The sequence below is a fragment of the Dipodomys spectabilis genome, unplaced genomic scaffold (assembly GCF_019054845.1).
Source record: "Dipodomys spectabilis isolate Male_0828 unplaced genomic scaffold, ASM1905484v1 ptg000490l, whole genome shotgun sequence".
Taxonomy (NCBI): domain Eukaryota; kingdom Metazoa; phylum Chordata; class Mammalia; order Rodentia; family Heteromyidae; genus Dipodomys; species Dipodomys spectabilis.
Window position 1 is genome coordinate 44491 of NW_024871167.1, and position 19623 is coordinate 64113.

At 39.8% G+C, this 19623-nt stretch overlaps 2 protein-coding genes across 3 annotated transcripts in view; one reads left to right on the plus strand and one right to left on the minus strand.

Moving 5' to 3' along the window:
- Tmem255a (transmembrane protein 255A) overlaps positions 1-10946 on the plus strand; it is a 53609-nt gene extending 42663 nt beyond the window's left edge. Inside the window, exon 9 of the mRNA XM_042669179.1 lies at positions 8372-10946. Within this exon, the coding sequence (XP_042525113.1) occupies positions 8372-8530 (159 nt within the window). The 3' untranslated portion in view covers positions 8531-10946. The remainder of the gene's footprint in view (positions 1-8371) is intronic.
- Zbtb33 (zinc finger and BTB domain containing 33) lies at positions 10815-19345 on the minus strand. 2 transcript variants are annotated; one of them, XM_042669177.1, is made up of 2 exons: positions 19171-19345; positions 10815-15929 (listed from the first exon to the last, which is right to left on the minus strand). In XM_042669177.1, the coding sequence occupies exon 2, from the start codon at positions 15925-15927 to the stop codon at positions 13912-13914; it is 2016 nt and encodes a 671-aa protein (XP_042525111.1). In that variant the 5' UTR covers positions 15928-15929; positions 19171-19345; the 3' UTR covers positions 10815-13911. The 2 variants fall into 2 exon arrangements, with proteins under 2 accessions (XP_042525111.1, XP_042525112.1); XM_042669178.1 differs by lacking the exon at positions 19171-19345 and adding an exon at positions 18942-19025.
- Positions 19346-19623: the final 278 nt, after the last annotated feature.

Consider the following 19623-nt stretch of genomic DNA (forward strand, 5'->3'; position numbering starts at 1 on the left):
ATACTTTCACCTTTTCCTTTTGAGCAGAGATTAAATGAAACACACAAAAAAACTAAAGGCCCCGAATTAAAAGCAGTTCATTGTGTGTAGAGCACTGAACTGGGCACTTTGGGAAAACACATCAACCGTAATTTAGAATGAACAATGACTCTGTTGGTCAAGTTTCCCTCATGACAAAATACTCGAGACAATATATATGAAAGGGCTGCTTGGCATCAGTTTAGAGATTTCAATCCATAACCAAATGGCTGCATTGCTTTAGGCCTGTGGTAAGGCAAGGAGTATAAAGCAGAACCAAGTATTTTTCTCATGGCCAGGACACACAGACACACAAAGAAGAGACTGGGTTCCACAATTTCTTTTGAGCGTATACCCAAGCAATCAACAATTGTCTACTAGGCTTCACATTATGCTAGTACCCAAGTTTGAACTCAGGGCTTTGTACTTGTTCAACCTCCTTGCAACTCTCACTCTACCACTAGAGCCACCAGCCAAAATTTTTGCTGGTTAATTAGAGAATGACTCTTGAAACTTTCTGCCTGGAGTAGCTTCAAACCACTATTCAGATCTCCATCTCCTGAGTAGCCAGGATTAAATGCATAAGCTACTTGCACTACCTCCTAATAGTGCCACAGGCTAGGGACCAAGCTTTCAGCACAGGGGACTTTAGAGGACATTTCCAAACCACAGCAGTCATTAAAATTTGGCTAATTAAAATTCTCGAGACCATAAGGGCAGAAACTCAAGATGAATTTACTCCTATTAATGAAAAGCCCATAAATGCTCTAAGGGCACATAAGAGCATGACAGGGAAGCTTCTTGCTAACCAATCAGTTTGGCAATACAAATCCCTCGGGAAACCTGTTTTCAGCTTCAGTTTAACCAAATAATGGAAACTTTGAAACCCTACTAAGTCGAATAGTGTGCAATTGAATTGTGTTTGGAGAGGTCTAGGGCTTTGGAATGCAAAACTAATACATATAGTATGAACATGAACTTATGCCCTCCTATAAAATATAGTACTAGTAAAAGGAGGTATCTCTTAAAGTCTAGAAAAAAATAAAATTAAGATTTTCTTTACACTCTGTACATCACCTTTATAATACCAATTAAATTTTTTAAAAAATGCTTTATAGCCTACTATAGATAGATACAGGTAGACAACTGGTAATTGTTACCCAGTTAGGTGGTATAAACTAAAAAATACAAATATGTTCAAGAAGGGCACAGGTAATTTCAGTGGTGACAGAGGCAATAAGTTATTGTTAACATAATTCAGGCTAACACAAATAGGGCCATTATTCCCATTGGGCCCTGATAATATAAAACTCTCCTGAGATACAGTGGCACACATGGGTCCAGCTCAAAAGGTCACTTCCATTTTTATTTTTTTGGGGTCCAGTCGTGGGGCTTGAACTCTGGGCCTGGGCACTCACTGTCCCTCAGCTCTTCAGCTCAAGGCTAGCGCTCTACCACTTGAGCCACAGTGCCACTTCTGGCTTTTTTCTTTTTGCTTTTGTGGTGCTGAAGAATTGAACCCAGGGCCTCATGCATGCAAGGCAAGCGCTCTACCACTGAGCCACCTTCCCAGCCCTCCATTTTTATATCTAAGTAAATTATGTTGTTTTTAGGAATTTACACTTTATGGTGAACCCCTTAAGTAGGGACAATAATACCCATGGTAATGGTTGCCACAAGAAGCCCTCTTTCAGGTATGGAACCACATCATTTCTCATTCGAACCCCAGGAGTGAACCCAGGAATGAAAACAAGATGAAAAATTTAATGATAACTTGGGCTATTGGCTTCAGTTTAATCAATGTGTTCTCCGTTTTCACATGTGCCAGGCACTGTGCTAGGAGGTCTGAATAAGAGAGACCCTACTTGGAACTGGGAATGCGGGTTAGTGGTGGAGTGCTTGCCTACCATTCATGAAGCCCTGGGTTCTACCTTAGTGCCACATAAACAGCAAAAGCCAGAAGTGGTGCTGTGGCTCAAGTGGTAGAGTGCTAGTCTTGAGCAAAAGAAGCTCAGGGACAGTGCTCTGGCCCTGAGTTCAAGCTCCAGGACTGGCCAAAAAAAAAAAAAAAAACAAAAACAGAAAAAAAGAGAGACCCTGCTTTAAGATTTGTCTTGAGACTTGAGAGGTGAGTTAGGGTATAGTAGTAGAGACAAATGTAAACAAACTATTATCCAAAGTGCTACAGGAACAAGGAACTTAACCCAGGGAAGGGATCCAAACTTACCTACTTAGTCCACACCTGTACTTGGGGCTTATCGGAGACAGTTCATAGATTGTAGGAGGCTCTTTTTTATGGTGTTAGTCTTAGGGCTTGAACTCGGAGCCTGGGAGCTGTCTCTGAGCTTTTGTACTCATGCTATTGTTCCATCACTTCAGCCATATCTCCACTTCTGGCTTTTTGCTGGGTAATTGGAGATGAGTCCCACAGATTTTCCTGCCTAGGGTAGCTTCACAGTGTAATCCTCAGCTCTCAGCCTCCTTAGTAGTTAACATTATCAGCACTCAGATGGAGACTCTGTTTTAAATAACAGATACTATTCATTTAATACTTACTATATACCAATCATTGTATTAAGTGTACATATCACTAACATATCATTATTAAGTCATTTAGTCCTTTGAGGAAAGTACTCATTATTGAAATATTTTAAAATAAGATGACTGAATATTGGGTTAAGTAACTTCTCCAAAGTCATATAGGTGGTTAGTGGAGAGTAAGGATTTAAATCTATGACTGTTGGTTCCAGAGATTAGTATGAGGATTTTTTTTAGAAACTATGAATTAGAATGTCCATAAGATCTTTTCTCCAGTTAATTTTAGGATATTTACATTTTTATTGGTTTAAATTATGGGTTTCTTAATCATGGCCTCATGGCCTCACAAAAGGTCCCTAGTCTATATTTATTCCTTTCTCTCTCTCTCTTTCTTTCTCTTTTTCTTCTTCTTTCTTTCTTTCTTTCTCTCTCTCTCTCTCTCTCTCTCTCTCTCTCTCTCTCTCTCTCTCTCTCTCTCTCTCTCTCTCTCTTTCTTTCCTAGGGCTTGAACTCAGGGTTTAGGTACTGTCCCTAAACTTTTGTGCTCAAGGCTAGTACTCTACCATTTGACCTACAACTTCAGGTCGAGCTTTTTGGGTGGTAGTTAATCGGAATAAGAGTCTCATGGACTTTTCTTCCTGGGCTGGCTTTGAATCATGATCCCCAGATCTTCAGCCTCCTGAGTAGCTAGAATTACGGGCGTGAGCCACAAATGCATGGCTTTCTTATTAAATGATTACATTTGTCTCCTCTGAAAAGATATCTCCTTCTTTCATTCATTCATTCATTCTCCAGTTCAAGACTTGCTTGTATACTTCCTGTACATCTTCCTGTTCTTTCCCTAGGCTCGTTATCTTTTCTGTTTCTTGCTTGGAGAATTTATAGGTATGGTTGTAGGTACTACAGGAAATCTTCTTGTTTCTCTCCAGAACTTAGTGTTTAGGTTAAACTTTCCTTTGATCACCAAGGCCCATTACATTAAAGGTTTATAGAAGTCTTTCCCTAAGAAAACTAAGAGTTCAAGGAATGTCTACCTAGGTTTCCATATAAATTTTAAATAAACAGTCAGCAAATGTATTCCAGGTCTGACAATAAAACCACCAGAAGCATAAGCCTACATGCTCTTCTTTGAAAAACAGAGCTCCTTCATGCTCTTCTCAGATCAAATAATGACCTACATTTCAGGCAGAACCTTACCTTTCTACACTTTCTTTTCCAATCCAAATACTAACCATGGTTGATTCTGCTTAGCATCCAAGATAAGATGAGTTCAGGGTGGTATGACTATAGACCCTCAATTACCACCCAAAAGACTTCCCCATTTTGGTCTTTTCCAATTTGTGACTTGAGGTTTAATGATCTCTATTTCCTTTTTACCCTGAGGTGAATAGAAGGACAAGGAAATAAACTTACAGAGTTTTATTTTTAACCCCTCAAAGTCATGCTCTTTTAGTGTAAGTGGTTAAGGTAGGAAGTTTGGAAAACATTTCCTGTGGTCAGACAAGAGCAAGGATTTGTTTCTTAATAGCTGGCCCTGAGGAAATTTTGAGTGCTGAATGTGGAGAAACAGGACTCTTTCAAACACTGTATTCCAAAGTGTTCTTGTTGCTAATGAGCTCCTCATATTGCAAAGCAGGAAGGATGACACTACTTTTGCCTCCTTGCCCCTCTCCTCAGCATTCATTCCCCTTGTCTTTGCACTCATTTCCCCATGACTCCTTCTACTTTGGCCATGTAGTCCAAAATCTATAGGGTTTTAAGCATCAATTTCTACTTCTGCAAAGTGAACCTGATGTAATATCATACAAGCCCCTGAACTTCTCCAGGCATACTTACAAGTCTGGCATAGTGGGCCAATCCGCCCCCCCCACCCGCCCCACCACACACACACACACACACACACACACACACACACACACACACACTTTACTATAACCACGAATTAGACTTTTTCCTGTCCATTTAGTGAATTGCCAAGTTTGTGTTTAAAATTCTCAACCTATGCAAAACAGAAGCACCCAGTTTATTCTCTTTATTGAACACAGGAAGATACATAGTGTTTCAATGCAACTGCTAAAACCAACTCATTATAAATTATGGCCATTTATTAAAAAGGATTGCTTTAATCCTGCTGCTTATGGTACAGGTTTTAGGAGCCTTAGAAGGTTGTTGATGTTTTTTCCTTTCCCCTGCCATTGCCAAGATTTTCCCTTTCTTCTTCTTTCTCTTGTCCCTTCCCCCTTTACCTTCCTTTTCCTTTCAACCAATCTTCTTTCCTTCTCCCCAGCCTTTACTTTCTGGAGCAGAACAGAGGGAATTTACCCTTGGGACACAGTTTATCTAGCTAGTCATTGTTCCCACCTAGTCCTAGGGCTCCTTTCGAGCACTGCTCCATAGTGCTCCTGAAGAAGAAGGCCACTTTGGCAGACACACATTGATCTTGAAGACTAAGGGTCCATCAATAGACAGAGATAATGCAAGCTAAGGTGGGAGTGGAGAGTTATCTCTGACTCAAAAGGATGATACTCCTCTTATCACTATCAGCCTGTAGACTAGCTGTGAGAAGCAACTCTGGAAGCTAGAGCACTCTGGCCCAGCAGGGGACTACTTGATGCTCTTCATGCTTTGTGGTGTACAAGGATTCAAAGCTCTGCTTTCCTGAGCTCCTGTCTATCACATTAGTAAAGGCAGACTTTCAGACAGGAGACAAAATACACCAGGATAGCTTTCTAGCTGTGACAAGGCCAAATCTTTCCCAAGGTGCCTCTCTGTTGCTAGGAAACCATATACTGGTACTGTGCCCCTTCCCCTCCAGTGTCAAGGGTGTGTGGGCTGCAGCCAGTTAGCTCTCTAAGTCTGACAGGAACCCTTCAATTTTATCCTTAAGATTCCCAATTTTATCCTCAAAAGGAAGTGAGAATCCCTCCCCTCCTTGCCCCTTTAATACTTCCTAAACATGAAACCAAGAAGTGAAAACCTAAAGGCCGTTGTATTGCCCCATTATTATCAAAGAGTACAACTACCACCCACAGAAGTCTTTTAATTCCTTTTAAGACAGAACTGCCCCTTCCTGTTAGAGAACACCTAAAACTGCCCTGCTGTCTCTCACATCCTTGTAGTGGGATTTAGAAGGGCAGCGTGTCACATGCCTGAGCACACAGGTTCTTGGCTTTGGGGTTTTTTTTGGGGGGGGGGGGTGGCTGCTGTTGTTGTTGGTTTTTTTGTTTTTGTTGTTGTTGTTGCTTTCTTTATTGGTTAAGAAGTGATGCAAGGCACTGGTGGCTCACACCTGTAATCCTAGCTACTCAGTAGGCTGACATCTGAAGATTGCAGTTCAAAGCCAACCCAGGCAGGAAAGTCTGTGAGACTCTTATCTCCAATTAACCACTAGGAAACAGGAAGCTGTGGCTCAAAATGGTAGAGCCCTACTAGCCTTGAGCAAGAAGAGCTCAGGGACAGCACCCAGGCCCTGAGTTCAAGCCCCATGGCTGATGATAAACAAATGAGAATGCTTACTGAAGAAAGCAGCAAGAGAAGGGAGAAAAAGGAGAAAGGGGGAGTTTGAACAATGCCAAATAGAAAATTAAGGAGGGGGCTGGGAAGGTGGCTCAGTGGTGGAGAGCTTGCCTTGCATGCATGAGGCCCTGGGTTTGATTCCTCAGCACCACATAAGCAGGAAAAGCCAGAAGTGGCGCTGTGGCTCAAGTGGTAGAGCACTAGCCTTGAGCTGAAGAGCTGAGGGACAGCGCCCAGGCCCAGAGTTCAGGCCCCATGACCGGAAAAAGAAAAAAGAAAATTAAGGAACCACTGTACAATCTTGTACTGTATAACATTTCTGTTGATGATGGACAGAATATACAGTGGTGGTGTCATAATATTACATTGCCTAGTGACATCAGAGCTATCTTTGTATAAGCACACTCTGTGAGGTTTGCACAATCAAAAGACTTTCAAATGATGCATTTCTCAGAACATATCCACCATGAAACAATGATCACCACACTGATGCTTCAGAAATTGGAAAGTTCTTAGAGGGGTGGTGGAGATGGGAAAAGTTGAGTTTGGGGGAGGACATGGCTTGTTATAAATCCACTGTCTTAAGATAGTTTGCCTTTAAAGACTCTCTCACGTTCTGCAATTCTGAATTTCTTCACTCAGAGTGAAAAAACAGGTATGGTAGGAGGGGGGAGGAGGAGGAGGAGGATCAGGAGGTAGAAAAGAAAATGGAGGAGGAGAGCAACTGAAGTCTCTTCTCAATCCTGATAGTATTGTGGTAAGGGACAGATATATTTCAGTGTTATATGAAAGACCTCGAAACCTAGACATGTCTTTCCTAGAAGTGCACAGTTAAAGACATGAGATAAGAATCAGCCAATTTGTCTCATGCTCAAAAAACCACAAGTCAATGTTTTTTGTTTTTGTTTTGTCACTTGTGGGGCTTGAACTCTGGGCCTGGGTACTGTCTATGAGTTCTTCAGCTCAAGGCAACCACTCTACCCCTTGAGCCACAGCACTACTTCTGGTTTTCTGGTGGTTAACTGGAGATAAGATTCTCACAGACTTTCCTGCCCAGGTTGGCTTTGAACCACAATCCTTAGATCTCAGCCTCCTGAGTAGCTAGGATTACAGGCATGAGCCACCAGCACCTGGCGACAAGTCATTGTTGACTCTAGACTGCCACAGGCCTGGAAAAATAACATGGTCTACTCAAATTCTGGCCTAGCAGAACAAAGTAAACATGTGACCTCTCCACTACCCATCACCCCAAAATAGCACTTGAGTTCTTGAGAAAAATTGGTATAAGAGGCTTCGAGCATACATAAGACACAACAGAATATTTGCTGATCTCTTACTCCTTCTGTTGGCTTATATTTGTTCTTCCTGAGAACCTTAAACTGCTTTCTACCATCCTTGTAGCTCCCTCCTGCAGCCTCAAGAAATCAGTGAGCTCCAGCCTCACTTCCACTGTGACTGTATCTTCTAAAAATAGATTTTATGTTTTATTTACAAAGCATGCCAAGTTCATCTTATACACTTTTGAAGTTATATTTACTCATTCAAGATTTATTGAACACCTACTACTTGCCAAGCATTGTGCCAAGCCCTGCGGGATTCAACAATGAAAAAATAAGCTAACTCTTCTTTAATAAGAAAATCATTAAGGTTACACATAGACATGGGCCAGGGAAAGAGAGCAGCGAATGATTCCGAACCAGGAATCCACGTGATGTTTTTTTCTAAATCCACAGGAGCCCCTTTCCTAAAGTTAAGAAAACAAAAAGAGATTTTCTGTAATCCTAGCTACTCTGAAGGCTGAGACTTAGGGAATTTTGATTCAGTGCCATCCCAGGTAGAATTCCGGGACTCTATCTCCAAAATAATCAGCAAAAATCTGGGCTGGAGGTGTGGCTTAAATGGCAGAATTCAAGCTGAGCCATCACAAGGCTTAATTGAATCTTCAGTGTCTGCAATCTGACATATCACTCCTCATTCTTACCATTGATTGGTATTTTTCCCTTCATGCCTTTGCTATTCTTTGCTCTCCAATCTACCCTGAACATTCCCAAAAATTTGTACATGAGACTTGCAGGATTCTTTTTCCCCCTTTCCCTGCCAAGAATAAAGCAAAAACCCTTTATTTTCTTTTCCCTTGTTCTCATTTCTAGTGATAGAATATGGGGCTTCCTCTTTCATGCCCTCATTAACCTTGTAAGGTTCATGAACTGTTTGTTGGTATATATTTAATTTTAAAATTGAAATGACTATCCAGGGAATTGCAAACTGTCTAAACTGATGTTTTCTTTTCATTACACAGCATTCCAGTGTCTTTCCATCCTCCCCTCCCTCTGGACTCTCTGATGAACCCCAGTCTGCTTCACCCTCTCCCAGCTACATGTGGTCCTCAAGTGCACCACCTCGTTACTCTCCACCCTACTATCCACCTTTTGAGAAGCCACCACCATACAGTCCCTAAAGGGGAATGCTTGCTGGCTATTGAGATTATTGTGGCTTTTGTATTTCTGCTTTAGTGGAAATGTGTAGGGCACAAAATTTAAAGTGTGACTCATGCATAAAGTTTTTTAACAATGGCCTGCCAAGCTAGGGAAAGATAGGGATGAAGTTTACTTGTGGTTCAGTGAAAAGCATGGGTGGCTAGGCTGAACCCAACATTTCCAAGGACAGTTTGTAGCAAGTCTGGGGAGATGGCCCAATAAGAACATTGCATGATTGGACTTGCATTGCAGTGTGCCCCATGTCTGTTTTCAGCAGAAGCGCAGCTGTCATCTGCTTCACTTTTGGCAAAGGAATATTGTCCTAAGGCCCTTGGCAGATTGCTACCTGAGCACCTTGGTTGAAGGACCTGGTTGAGAGGCCCTATCTTTCCCTACACTGCCGCCAGTCTTTAAGGAAGAAAAAAATACATGCAGTGGATTGGGCTACACAGTAGTTCAAACACAGAGTTCAGGCTAAGATTTTGTTTGCTTGTGTCTGGAAAAAAGCTGCCCATATCTTACTCCTTTCTTCTCTGTATTATAAAAATGGCTGCTGTGATTATTCAGCTCAGCTTTTGTTATTGGTACCTCCTAATGGGAAAAGTGCAATATTCCCTCATCTTGTGCAGTGGGAAACAGGATTGTTCTGGAAGCACTGAAATACAGAGCAACATGTCAACTGTTTTAAGTAGATCTCAGTAATACATTTGGTATTTTAGGAGAGTGATTCTACTACATGTTGCAGTATTGCAAAATACATTTGCTAAAGGGGATGTAAATCTTACAGCTGAAGTTCAGAGTTAAAAAAAGTTCTAGATTAGGCTGGGTCATGATATGAGTTGTTACTATTGTGACTATTTAATCTTCAAATATTGTGCTTCAGCCCCAGCAAACCGCACGTATCTTGCACCCCCACCCCAAAAAAGTCATCTGTATTTTAGTATCATTGCTCTTATTGGTCCTGTTTCTGTTGAGACCAATCATGACAGCGTTCAAGATTATGAAAGTATTACAATGCTGCTTCAAGTCTGCAAAACTTCAAATGTAGCCAACTTGACAAATTCTTAAGTGTTACAGTAGATTTGAAATCCATCAGGCACATTGTGGTATCTTTGTACAGTTCTTTTAATTACACATAGCTTTAACCCATCAATCGGATGAGTTTAAAACACTTTGGCACCCATGCCTTCAACTCAGAATGAACCCATACATTGGGATCTTATGTTAACCCAAGAGTTGATAAGTTTAAAGGAAGACTGATAATCCTACACATGTAAAAATACAGGGGCTACAGGAGGGTACCTAATTAGAAAGTTCTGCAAACACAGAACACATACTGGAAACATTTCCAGCCAATTTCGCTACCTCCCAACTTGATGGATTAGAGGTAGCAGACAAATGCTGGTGCTCCCATCTACCTTGTAGACACCCGGTCATCAAAGTCATCAAGGCACAAGAAGTGCACTCACTGTTCATAGTAAAGATGAAATATTTTGTTCAAAGCAAAATATTTAGTTTAACTTTCAGCATCATGAATGTTGTTTTAGCCAGATTTCAAATCTGAAGAACTATAATCCTTTTGTGTTATACAAAATTACTATTATTTTTTACAGTTCTGAGCATATTAAAATTCTATTGGACTTCCAAAAAGGACTAATAACCAATTGACTTACTATACAATTATCAACTTGTAATACTCACTGAATTTTTTGCCACTTATACTTTACCTTTTGCTTTAGTGAACATGTATATTTTTAAAGGCACCATTACATGGTATATCCTACATTTATCACATTTCTTAAAAGTGTTAAGATTCTATGACTCATTTCTATGTATTTTTCTTACTTTACAAAATAACTTGAAACACTATAGATTTTGTAACACTTAATTTGAGCAGCTTCTTTTTTATTACATTGAATTATATAAAGTGCATGTAACCTTAGAAAAATCGGTATTTGCTGCTTTACTTTTTTGCAAAACATTTGCTGTAATGAAGGAATTTCTATTTCCAATATGTATCTTGACTGCATTTTGTAATATTTACTGCTTCCTTCCTAATTCTGCTTTAAAGTATTGAACTGGGCATGAAACACTAAAATATTAACCCAGAACCTGTATAAACTGGATGTTGCTTAAAATCTGTATCACTGCCATGTTGGAAACCCAGACTGCTTTTGTGATGTTTCAAATTAATAAAACTATCCTCTCCTTACCCACTTAGAGGCATCCTCATGGTATCTACACAATTATAGCAAACACTCAGAGTAACAGGAGCCAACTCATCTTTTATTATTATGGTTCAATAAACAATGAGGCATGATTAACCAGCACATAAAACCTAGTGGGAATTTTTGCCACACCACTATCAGAAATACAACATAAGTTTCCTGCTACCAAGAAAAAAAAACCAGCAAAGACAAAATGAAAAAATGGACATAGTATACATTCTTGTATCATTTGTTGAAAGATAATCTTATAAAAATGCACCCAAAAATTAGAATTGAAACATTTTTATTTCTGCCATAAGCTCTATGAAACTAGTATCAAGTAATGGTTAATGAAAAGTAGAACTTAAAATGTCATGACAGGATAGTACAAATGTAAAGTATTTGGGGAAATGTACATTTCATACAACTGACAGAAGTGAAGAAGCCAGTGCTATTCAATAGCATTTAATTCCTTATAATATGCATGCCATGTCAATATAAAATACCTTAATTAATGTTCAGTATTTAGTTTTATCTTTTTAGTGCAAGTTTTAGTAGGAAAATGTGACATCATTTCCTGATAGTGGTTATATGTGGGGGATCATTAACACCAATAAAATAATAACCATTTAAAGTATGTTTAAAGTTAATCTTGCAAGATTGTTTCAGCATTTTTAAGCCTTTACCATTTTGTCATTTTTAAAAGAAATCTACTATTTCAAATACTTCCTGTCCAGAATATTTACAGGGAATTGAGCATTAGGAAAATTTTAATTAACTTGAAGGAAAAGGAAAGTCAATGGCCAGAGAAAGCTAAGTAGTAAATAGAAAAACCCCATGATAAGTTTTAAACAGCATCTTGCTACAAATTTTCAATCCAATAAAGACTGGAAGTGACAAGTTCTTGTCCAAAAGTTTTATTCCAATGAACTCTGGCCTTTGGAAATGGAAACTTCTAGAATGACTTGAAGACCCTGCAATTCATGCAAGTAAGAGTCTTCTGGCAAAATTACACGTTAGCTTTCCAGTTTCCCTTCTCTCAAAAACCTTCAGAAGTTACCTTCAGTAGGCACAGTTTATAAACCCATACTTCATACATAGAGCCCTGCAGCAAACACTTTCATCAGTATTCAGAACAGATAGTTTCCCATTATAGGATTTCTGACTTATCATGATATGCTTAGAGAAACTAAGTTTTATCATGACAAACTAATTATCTAGCAGTTGAGTCTGAAATAACTGGAAGTTCTGCTGATATCAATCACATTGGTAGAACCAACTATGTCTAACTGGTGAAATAGCATTAATGAAACAAAAAAATATATAACAGGACATTTCAGTTTACCCTATAGTCAAAGAGCAATGTTATCAGTATCTACAAAAAGAAAACATACTGTGATTAAAAATCATTCTTAAGTTCTAGGGTGATTTCAAATTTTCTAAGGTTCACTTTATAAAATGATTTGAAAGTCTAGGTTCATAAAACAGTAAGCAGATAAGTGTATATCATTCCACTCCTTGATAAGCAAAAGAAATATTTTTCCTTTCTACTATATTACTGCAAATACTGATGCCTACTATCTTCAGCTACCAGTATTTCTTAACACTGTAACCACTATCCCAAATCTAGCTTACCATCAGAAGAATGAATACATGAGCAAATATGATTAAAGCTTTGTGTTCAAAGTCAAGAAATAGACTACTTTTACAGTTATGTGATCAGGAGAAAGAATCTATGTTGAACTAAGAAATACATAAGCAAAATTATGAATAGCTAGTGACAATGCAAGAGTAATCTTTTCCAGTAGCTATTAAATTTTTTCCTTCCCATAAGAAATTTACATTTCAAGCTAATCTTGTTAAAAATGGTAGGCTATATATTTGTTCCAACCTGCTTCCTTTCAGTAGTAGCAATTAAATGCAATTTAACATTATTTTCTAAGTGTTTAAATATGTTTCATCTTGAAAGGAAGTAAAGTGGTATTTGTTGTCAAATGGGACTTTATAAGCCTATATAACATTCCATATGTAGTTTCTGATTGCTTTAATACTGCAGCAATTTGGAGATGGGATAGCCCTAAGAACTTGCTGAAAACAAAATACTAGGTCACCACATAAACTATTTCAAATGAAAAGTTCCTATTGGAGATTCTAATATAAACATTTAAAAATATATGCCAGTAGCCTCCACCCAAAATACATAGGAGTCTCATCTATGGGGTCTGTCATTTACAAAGATTTATACATAAATAATGTATAAAGATTCATTTGGTGGCTTTCAGATTAAAAATTTATAGAATTTCAGAAGAATATTCTTAACCATAATGAACAGAAAGTAATTCCCATTGAACTCTACTTCTTCTATCCTTTAAGAACAGGGAATTCAAAATAAGTGCAACAGAACTTGTTTCCTCCTGTCTGCAGGCGGTAGCTCATCCTCGATGTATTTTTTCCTTCCACTAGTTTTTTTGCCCAGAGAACACACTATAAAGCCTATAGTGGCCAACCCACCAAAGTCTTTTTCAGACTGTGGTAATAAAAGCCAAGTGTTAATTCTAATTAGCTAAAACTAATTTATTCTTCATATGACTTTTTTTTGCATTCCTATTTTAATGGGAAGAGGCAGGAGGTCACTATCCATTTAAGACTAGCAGAATATACTGAAGTAGAGATTTATTCTGAGTTTTTCTAGAACAATTTTTGGCAGTCCTTTACTTTTTAATGCCATATACAAGACACAACACACATTTATAGTCTTGATGTTAAAAAACAAAACTGGGAATTGAGCAGTAAAGTGCTAACATGAAAGGGGGAAATTGTAAAAAAGTACTAGGATATGCTAGAAACTCCAGTGATTTTTCAAAGAATATTCAGACTTTCAAATTCTACCCAAGAAACTATCTCTCTGAATTTTAAAATTTTTCTTTGAAATGAGCAGAAAACTAACTAAACCAATGCTTGGGTGCACAACTTTTCAACCTCTACTCAAAATTTCAGAGAAGATTGCTTCTAAAAATGATTAACAATTCAACTATACTACCTTCAGAGGATGTGTGAGGTCAGATTAACCTGTATTCACCTTAATTTGTTTTACAGGTCTTTTGTAATCTCTACCCCTTAATCCAACCTGAAACTAACTGGTATTTCAAAGAAGTTCAATAAGACTCTGGTATTATAAATTCAAACTCAGTACTGCCATCTGTTACATTCTGTTTAAAAATTGAATCATTTTCCTGCTGAATAAAAATATCTTCCCAGCTCATTGGCTTGTTCTGAGTAGATGTGGTCCCTACTGGCGGTTCTTTTCCAGCATCAACCTTATAACCAATACCATCATCCTTCATGACAGGGATAGTGCCTGACCTATCAGAAAGGTATGCATACTGTCTGATCTGCAAAGACTTGCATGGATGTAAACGATAAAGCTTTGAGTCCCCAGAAGGATCTTGACTATGAACTGACTTTATGTGCGAAGACATGAAATGATAGTTGATGAAAGTTTTGCCACAAGCCAAACACTGATACCTTCGCTCCCCCGTATGGTGAATTTCATGCTTTGTGCGATATTCTGCAAGAGGAAACACTTTCTCACAGTAACGGCATGGATACTTCTTTTCCCAAGAATGAATGTTAAAATGTCTTCGCAAGCTTGTCAGACAGACATATGACCTTTTGCATACAATGCAGATATAATAGACCCTTCCATCTACTATTAACTCATAGTGATCATCATGTTTTACTTTCATACGTTTGCTTGTAGACTCACTGTGAGATGTTTTTGATAATTCACTATCAATTTTGGCCTCCCCCTCATCAGGGTCATCTTTGACAGGGATCACTATATCGTAAGTATCTTCACCAATATTTGCATAAACCTTGCAACCAGTGGACAGTCCTTCAATTTCAGTAGCTGTATCTAAAGTAATGATCTTCTGACCCTCCATGAGATATTTTGATCCTAAGCTTGGATCATTAGTGTTTCTAGTAATTATATCTGAAACTTTTAAAGAATGTGAAGTTGGTTCTTGCAGAAGTGTAGGAATCTGCATTTTCTGTACCAATGATCCATCAAAAGTAGCATTCTGAGCGGTATCAGCCCGTGGGACCAAAGATGTATTACTGACTGCTGAGTCTGGACTGGAGCTAATAGTATCATCATCATCATCTATAATTTCCTCCTCCACTTCTTCACTCACCTTGCTTTCTGCTAAAACAGCATTGTTTGGTGTCTGCTGATTCTGTACAAGTAAGTTGATAGGAGATGACATATGATTAGGAAGTGAAGCACTGGCAACTGGAGGTGTAGTAAGTGGTGTCTGACTTAGCAAAATAATGTTGGGAGTCAGATGGGTTGGAGCCGAAGATACCAGCAATTTTTCACTTCCTTGTTTTTGGTTCAGTGTTGCCTGATTCACAGGAGGGGGAAACTTCTGAGTAGGTGTGATACTTGTTAAAGGGGGAGAGTTATTACTGGCACAAGGTGCCACATCTGAAATAGCAACAGGGCCTGGTTTAGGCTGGACCTGTGTCACTTCATTGTTACTCGGCAAAGTCTCCTTTGCAGGCAAAATCTCAGAGCAGAAAATGACATCATCGTCATCATCATCTGAATCAGTAACAATGATTTTTTTCATTTCATAATCTTCAGCAGATAAGGAAAAAGACTCTGTTATAATAGGCATGTTCGTAGCCCCGTTGTCTTGGTTTTCATCTTTTGACTTTTCTATTACAACGTTTTTATCACTAGAATCAGCAGGTAAGGTTTCAGCATTACCTTCCGGAGCTGCACCTGAGATGCCTTTAACCTGTGACAGTGGGACACCCAGCTCTGCTATAAATTTCACTCCCAACAACTGGCCCGATTTAATTAACTCATCAAGTAAATCTGCTCTAACACGAACAATTTTAGAGCTATAGATGTAATTGAGAATTTCTGCAAAGATCTCTGCTCTTATGAAGCTCAGTTCAACAACCTGACCAGCAACCGAGAAGAGCTGATGGAAGTATGTACTTGAAGCGGAAAGAATATTCCTATGGGCCCGAAATTTTCGATCTTCCACAATAACAGTAACATCACAGAAGAGTCCATGGCCACGTTGTTCATTCAAGGAGCTAAGCAGACTGCCAGAGTATTGAATGTCGGTAGCAGAAATCAGTTTTTTGCTCTCCATACCTGTAATAGAAAAGGAAGAGGAAGGGATGAGGAAGGTTTAGGGAGAAAAAGCAAAAGTCTCTTATTATTCAGAAATTAAGCCATAGGCTCGTTTAAATTTAATCTAAGTTTTGCATAATGTTTTGGATTCTTATATAAATTGTTTATACAAGCAAAATTTTGGACCATGTGTCTAATCTTACAACTTCTGATTGAGATGAGACAAAGCGACTCTCAGACCACTGGCCATTTTTTTTGTCAGTCATGGGGCTTTAACTCTGGGCCTGGGCGCTGTCCCTCAGCTCTTCAGCTTAAGGCTAGCACTCTACCTCTTGAGCCACTGCACCACTTCCAGTTTACAGGTGGTTTATTGGAGATAAGAGTCTCACAGACTTTCCTGCCTGGGCTGGCTTTGAAATGTGATCCTCAGATCTCAGCCTACTGAGTAGCTAGGATTATAGGCATGAGCCATGGGCGTCCGGCTTAACACTGGCATTTTTACAAAGCACTTCTTTTTTAAATGCCAATTCATTTTTCTTAGTCCTAATTTTGAATTTTTTCAAGAAGAGGTAAGAGTTCATTTTTAACTGTTCTAAATTGTTTTAAGAAAAATTTTCATCACAAATTTACAGACATTACTTCATTTGTAACTGAATTACTTAAATGGAAGAACAGTGTGTATTTAATACTGGGTCTGAAATACATGATCTTCTCGATTTTTTTTTTTGTGTTGGGACTGGGTTTGAACTTAGGACGTCCAGCTCTCACTGGGCTTTCTCACCCATGGTCTACCACTTAAGTCATGCTTCTGGTTCTAGCTTTTTGCTGGTTAACTGGAAATGAGTCCCATGGATTTCTTTACCCTGGCTGGCTTTGAACTGTAAACCTAAAATGTCAGCTTCCTGAGTAGCTAGATGAGAGCTACTAGAACTCATACTCGAAAGCTACTTCTGCAGCCAAGGACATTTACAAACACTGCCAATTATTATCTAATATAATGTCCCATTATTGTTCTGTTCCCATTCCTTGTCCAACTCTCTTACCTCGTTATGTTGTATACAAGCTCCAGACATGCACTGTCAAACAAGTGTCTAGTTAGGTCAATGCTACTACGAAAAATTAAAAGACAATGAAAAAGCAAAGCATACTATTTCTTACTGCTTATTTGCAGAAAAAAATGCATTTCACTTGGGAAAGAATTAATGTATATTGATATAAGGACTTTTTTAAACAAATGAGTGTGAAAATAAAAATTTTAACTTATTGGAACAGAGGAGACATTACTGTAGAATGGGGGGGAGGGGAATTAAATGTCCTAAACTTTTTTTTTCCACTTCTGGGGCTTGAAATCAGGGCCTGGGTGCTGTCCCTGAGCTTCTTTCTACTAGCACTTTACCACTTGAGCCACAGCAACACTTCCAGCTTTTTCTGTGTGTGTAGTACTGAGGAATCAAACCCAGGGCTTTATGCATTGTAGGTGAGCACTCTACCACTAAGCCACATTCCCAGTCCCTGTCATAAACTTTTGTTTGCACTTCATAGAAGCTTATACATCATAATAATTCAGAATTGTTTAACACACACAGACCCAATACCTATATATAAATGCAGCACACATCACACATATATGGATATTATGTATTTACCACTATTTGATAAGTATCGTTAGAAAAGAAATATTTTACTGTTCATAGGCTTTCCATGTAGATCAAAGTATGTCACATACAGAATATAAAACACACATACATAAGCTTTATATATATGTAACTGCATATATATACACATATAAATATATATATAAAGGCAGAATAATGAAACTCACCAAACACTCTTTGAAAATTAGGAGAAAGGGGGTATACAGGTATATTATAGAGAGGGTAATTTGCTCAAAGTACACTGAATCTACTGGATTATTGTGTGTCTCCCTTGTACTATTAACATATGCTAATTTAAAAATAAAATAAATTTTAAAAATATATTCTTTACCTTTAAAGTTACCCAAAGAGTATCACTGTCAGTATTTAAGTTACATACACGTAGAAGGGAGAATATCTCGAACAATCCCAAAAATTTCAAAATCATACCGTAAGGACAAAAAATAAGGCAAAAAAGGTAAAAAAAAATCAAGGAGTAAAATCCTGATAGGTCTTGCATTTTAACAGTACCAATAATTCCAAGTTACTATAAAGACATTTATTGGGTAGGGTGACCTTTGGACAAAGTGCCAATTACCACGGCTCCTGAAATATTGAGATCTCAAGAGAAGTCACTTTTAAGTGGAGAGATAGGTTTGGGAATATAATCTTACGATTTTTATCATTTGCAAGTAGGGTTTCCTATGTGGGAGTGCGTCAAATATAGGTGCCTAGGCGATCCTGGGACTTGGTTTCATTTTGTTTAGGTTCCCTCCCCCCCCCATCTCCCCACTTCCCACCTCTAGTCCGATCAGGATGGGCCCAGGGTCAACACAAGTCAGTAAGTGTACAAGCCACATCATTGTGTGACAAATGCTTGCGTGAGGGCAGGTTCTGAGGAACTGGCGATCAAGAAAAAAAGATAAAAGCCTTGGGCTTGGGAGTGAAACAAACCAACACGCGGCTCTCTGCGGCAGCCGAACTCCATCTCTCTCTACCTCCCTTGTGTTCATTTGCACCCAGGGCCAGATGCAACCCAGGTTTTTTAACCTCGATTCACGTGAAAAGCTACCTTTTTAGTAATGCAGCTGGAAGTATCCACAGCACAGTGGAGAAGGAGACAGAGACAGAGAAGAGAGAGAGAGGATTCAGGGGTGCAGGAGAAAGTAGATGGTGCTGAACAGTAGGGTGCAGTAGGGGGGGGGTATTGATGAGTAGAAGCAGGAGGCATTGTTATGCCCCCGGAAGGGGATTCGAGGGGAGGATGGGCCCTTGTAGAAAACCTCTAAACCAAAGTAAGGGGTAGGCGGAGAAAAAGAGGCCCCAAAAGAAAAACAGAGGGGTGAGGCAAAAGCCAAGTCGATCTCTGTTGGTGGGGTTCCCATGCCTCGGGGCCTACCTAGAGTACTGGCAGACCGTCAGCTCTTAACAGAGAAGCCCAGCACGACGCGGCCCTCCCGGTACTTCCCCCTTCTGCATTCCCAAGCCCACACAAAGAAAGCCAGAGGAGCGGAGCCTGCAACTCCGCCGCTTCCTGGTTCAAGTGAGGCTAAAGCAGCTGCGGCCCAGGGATCTGGGCCGGCAGCGCGCGCCTTCGCCCCCTCCCACCCTGCAGCCGGCTCCTTCACCTGCTTCTCGGCGCTGGTGCCGCCGCCGCCGCTTCTCCTCCTCCGGCCGCCGAACGGTGGGAGGATCCCAGAAGGGGCTCGACTCCTTGGAGATTCTGCTGCTGCTGCTGCTGCTGCTGCTGCTGCTGCTGCTGCTGCTGCTGCTGCTGCTTTAAACGTCGCTCCAGTCTTTGGCGACGTCAACACGGCGGCTTGCCACCGCTGCTACAGCTGCCTCACGCAGCCGACAGAGGGCACAGCGCGAGGGCGAAGCGCTTGGAGTCAGGCGCGCCTTCCTCTTCCGAGTGCGGTCCGGATCTATCCGGAAGGGCCCGAACTCGACGACGCTCCACTTCACAGGAGCCGGCCTCCACCGTCCAGCTCTTGCCACGAAACACAGGGAAACTCGAGAAGTGTTCCGCAACTTCCTGAGTGTGAGGGGGACAGGAAAAACACACACACACAAAAGATCGA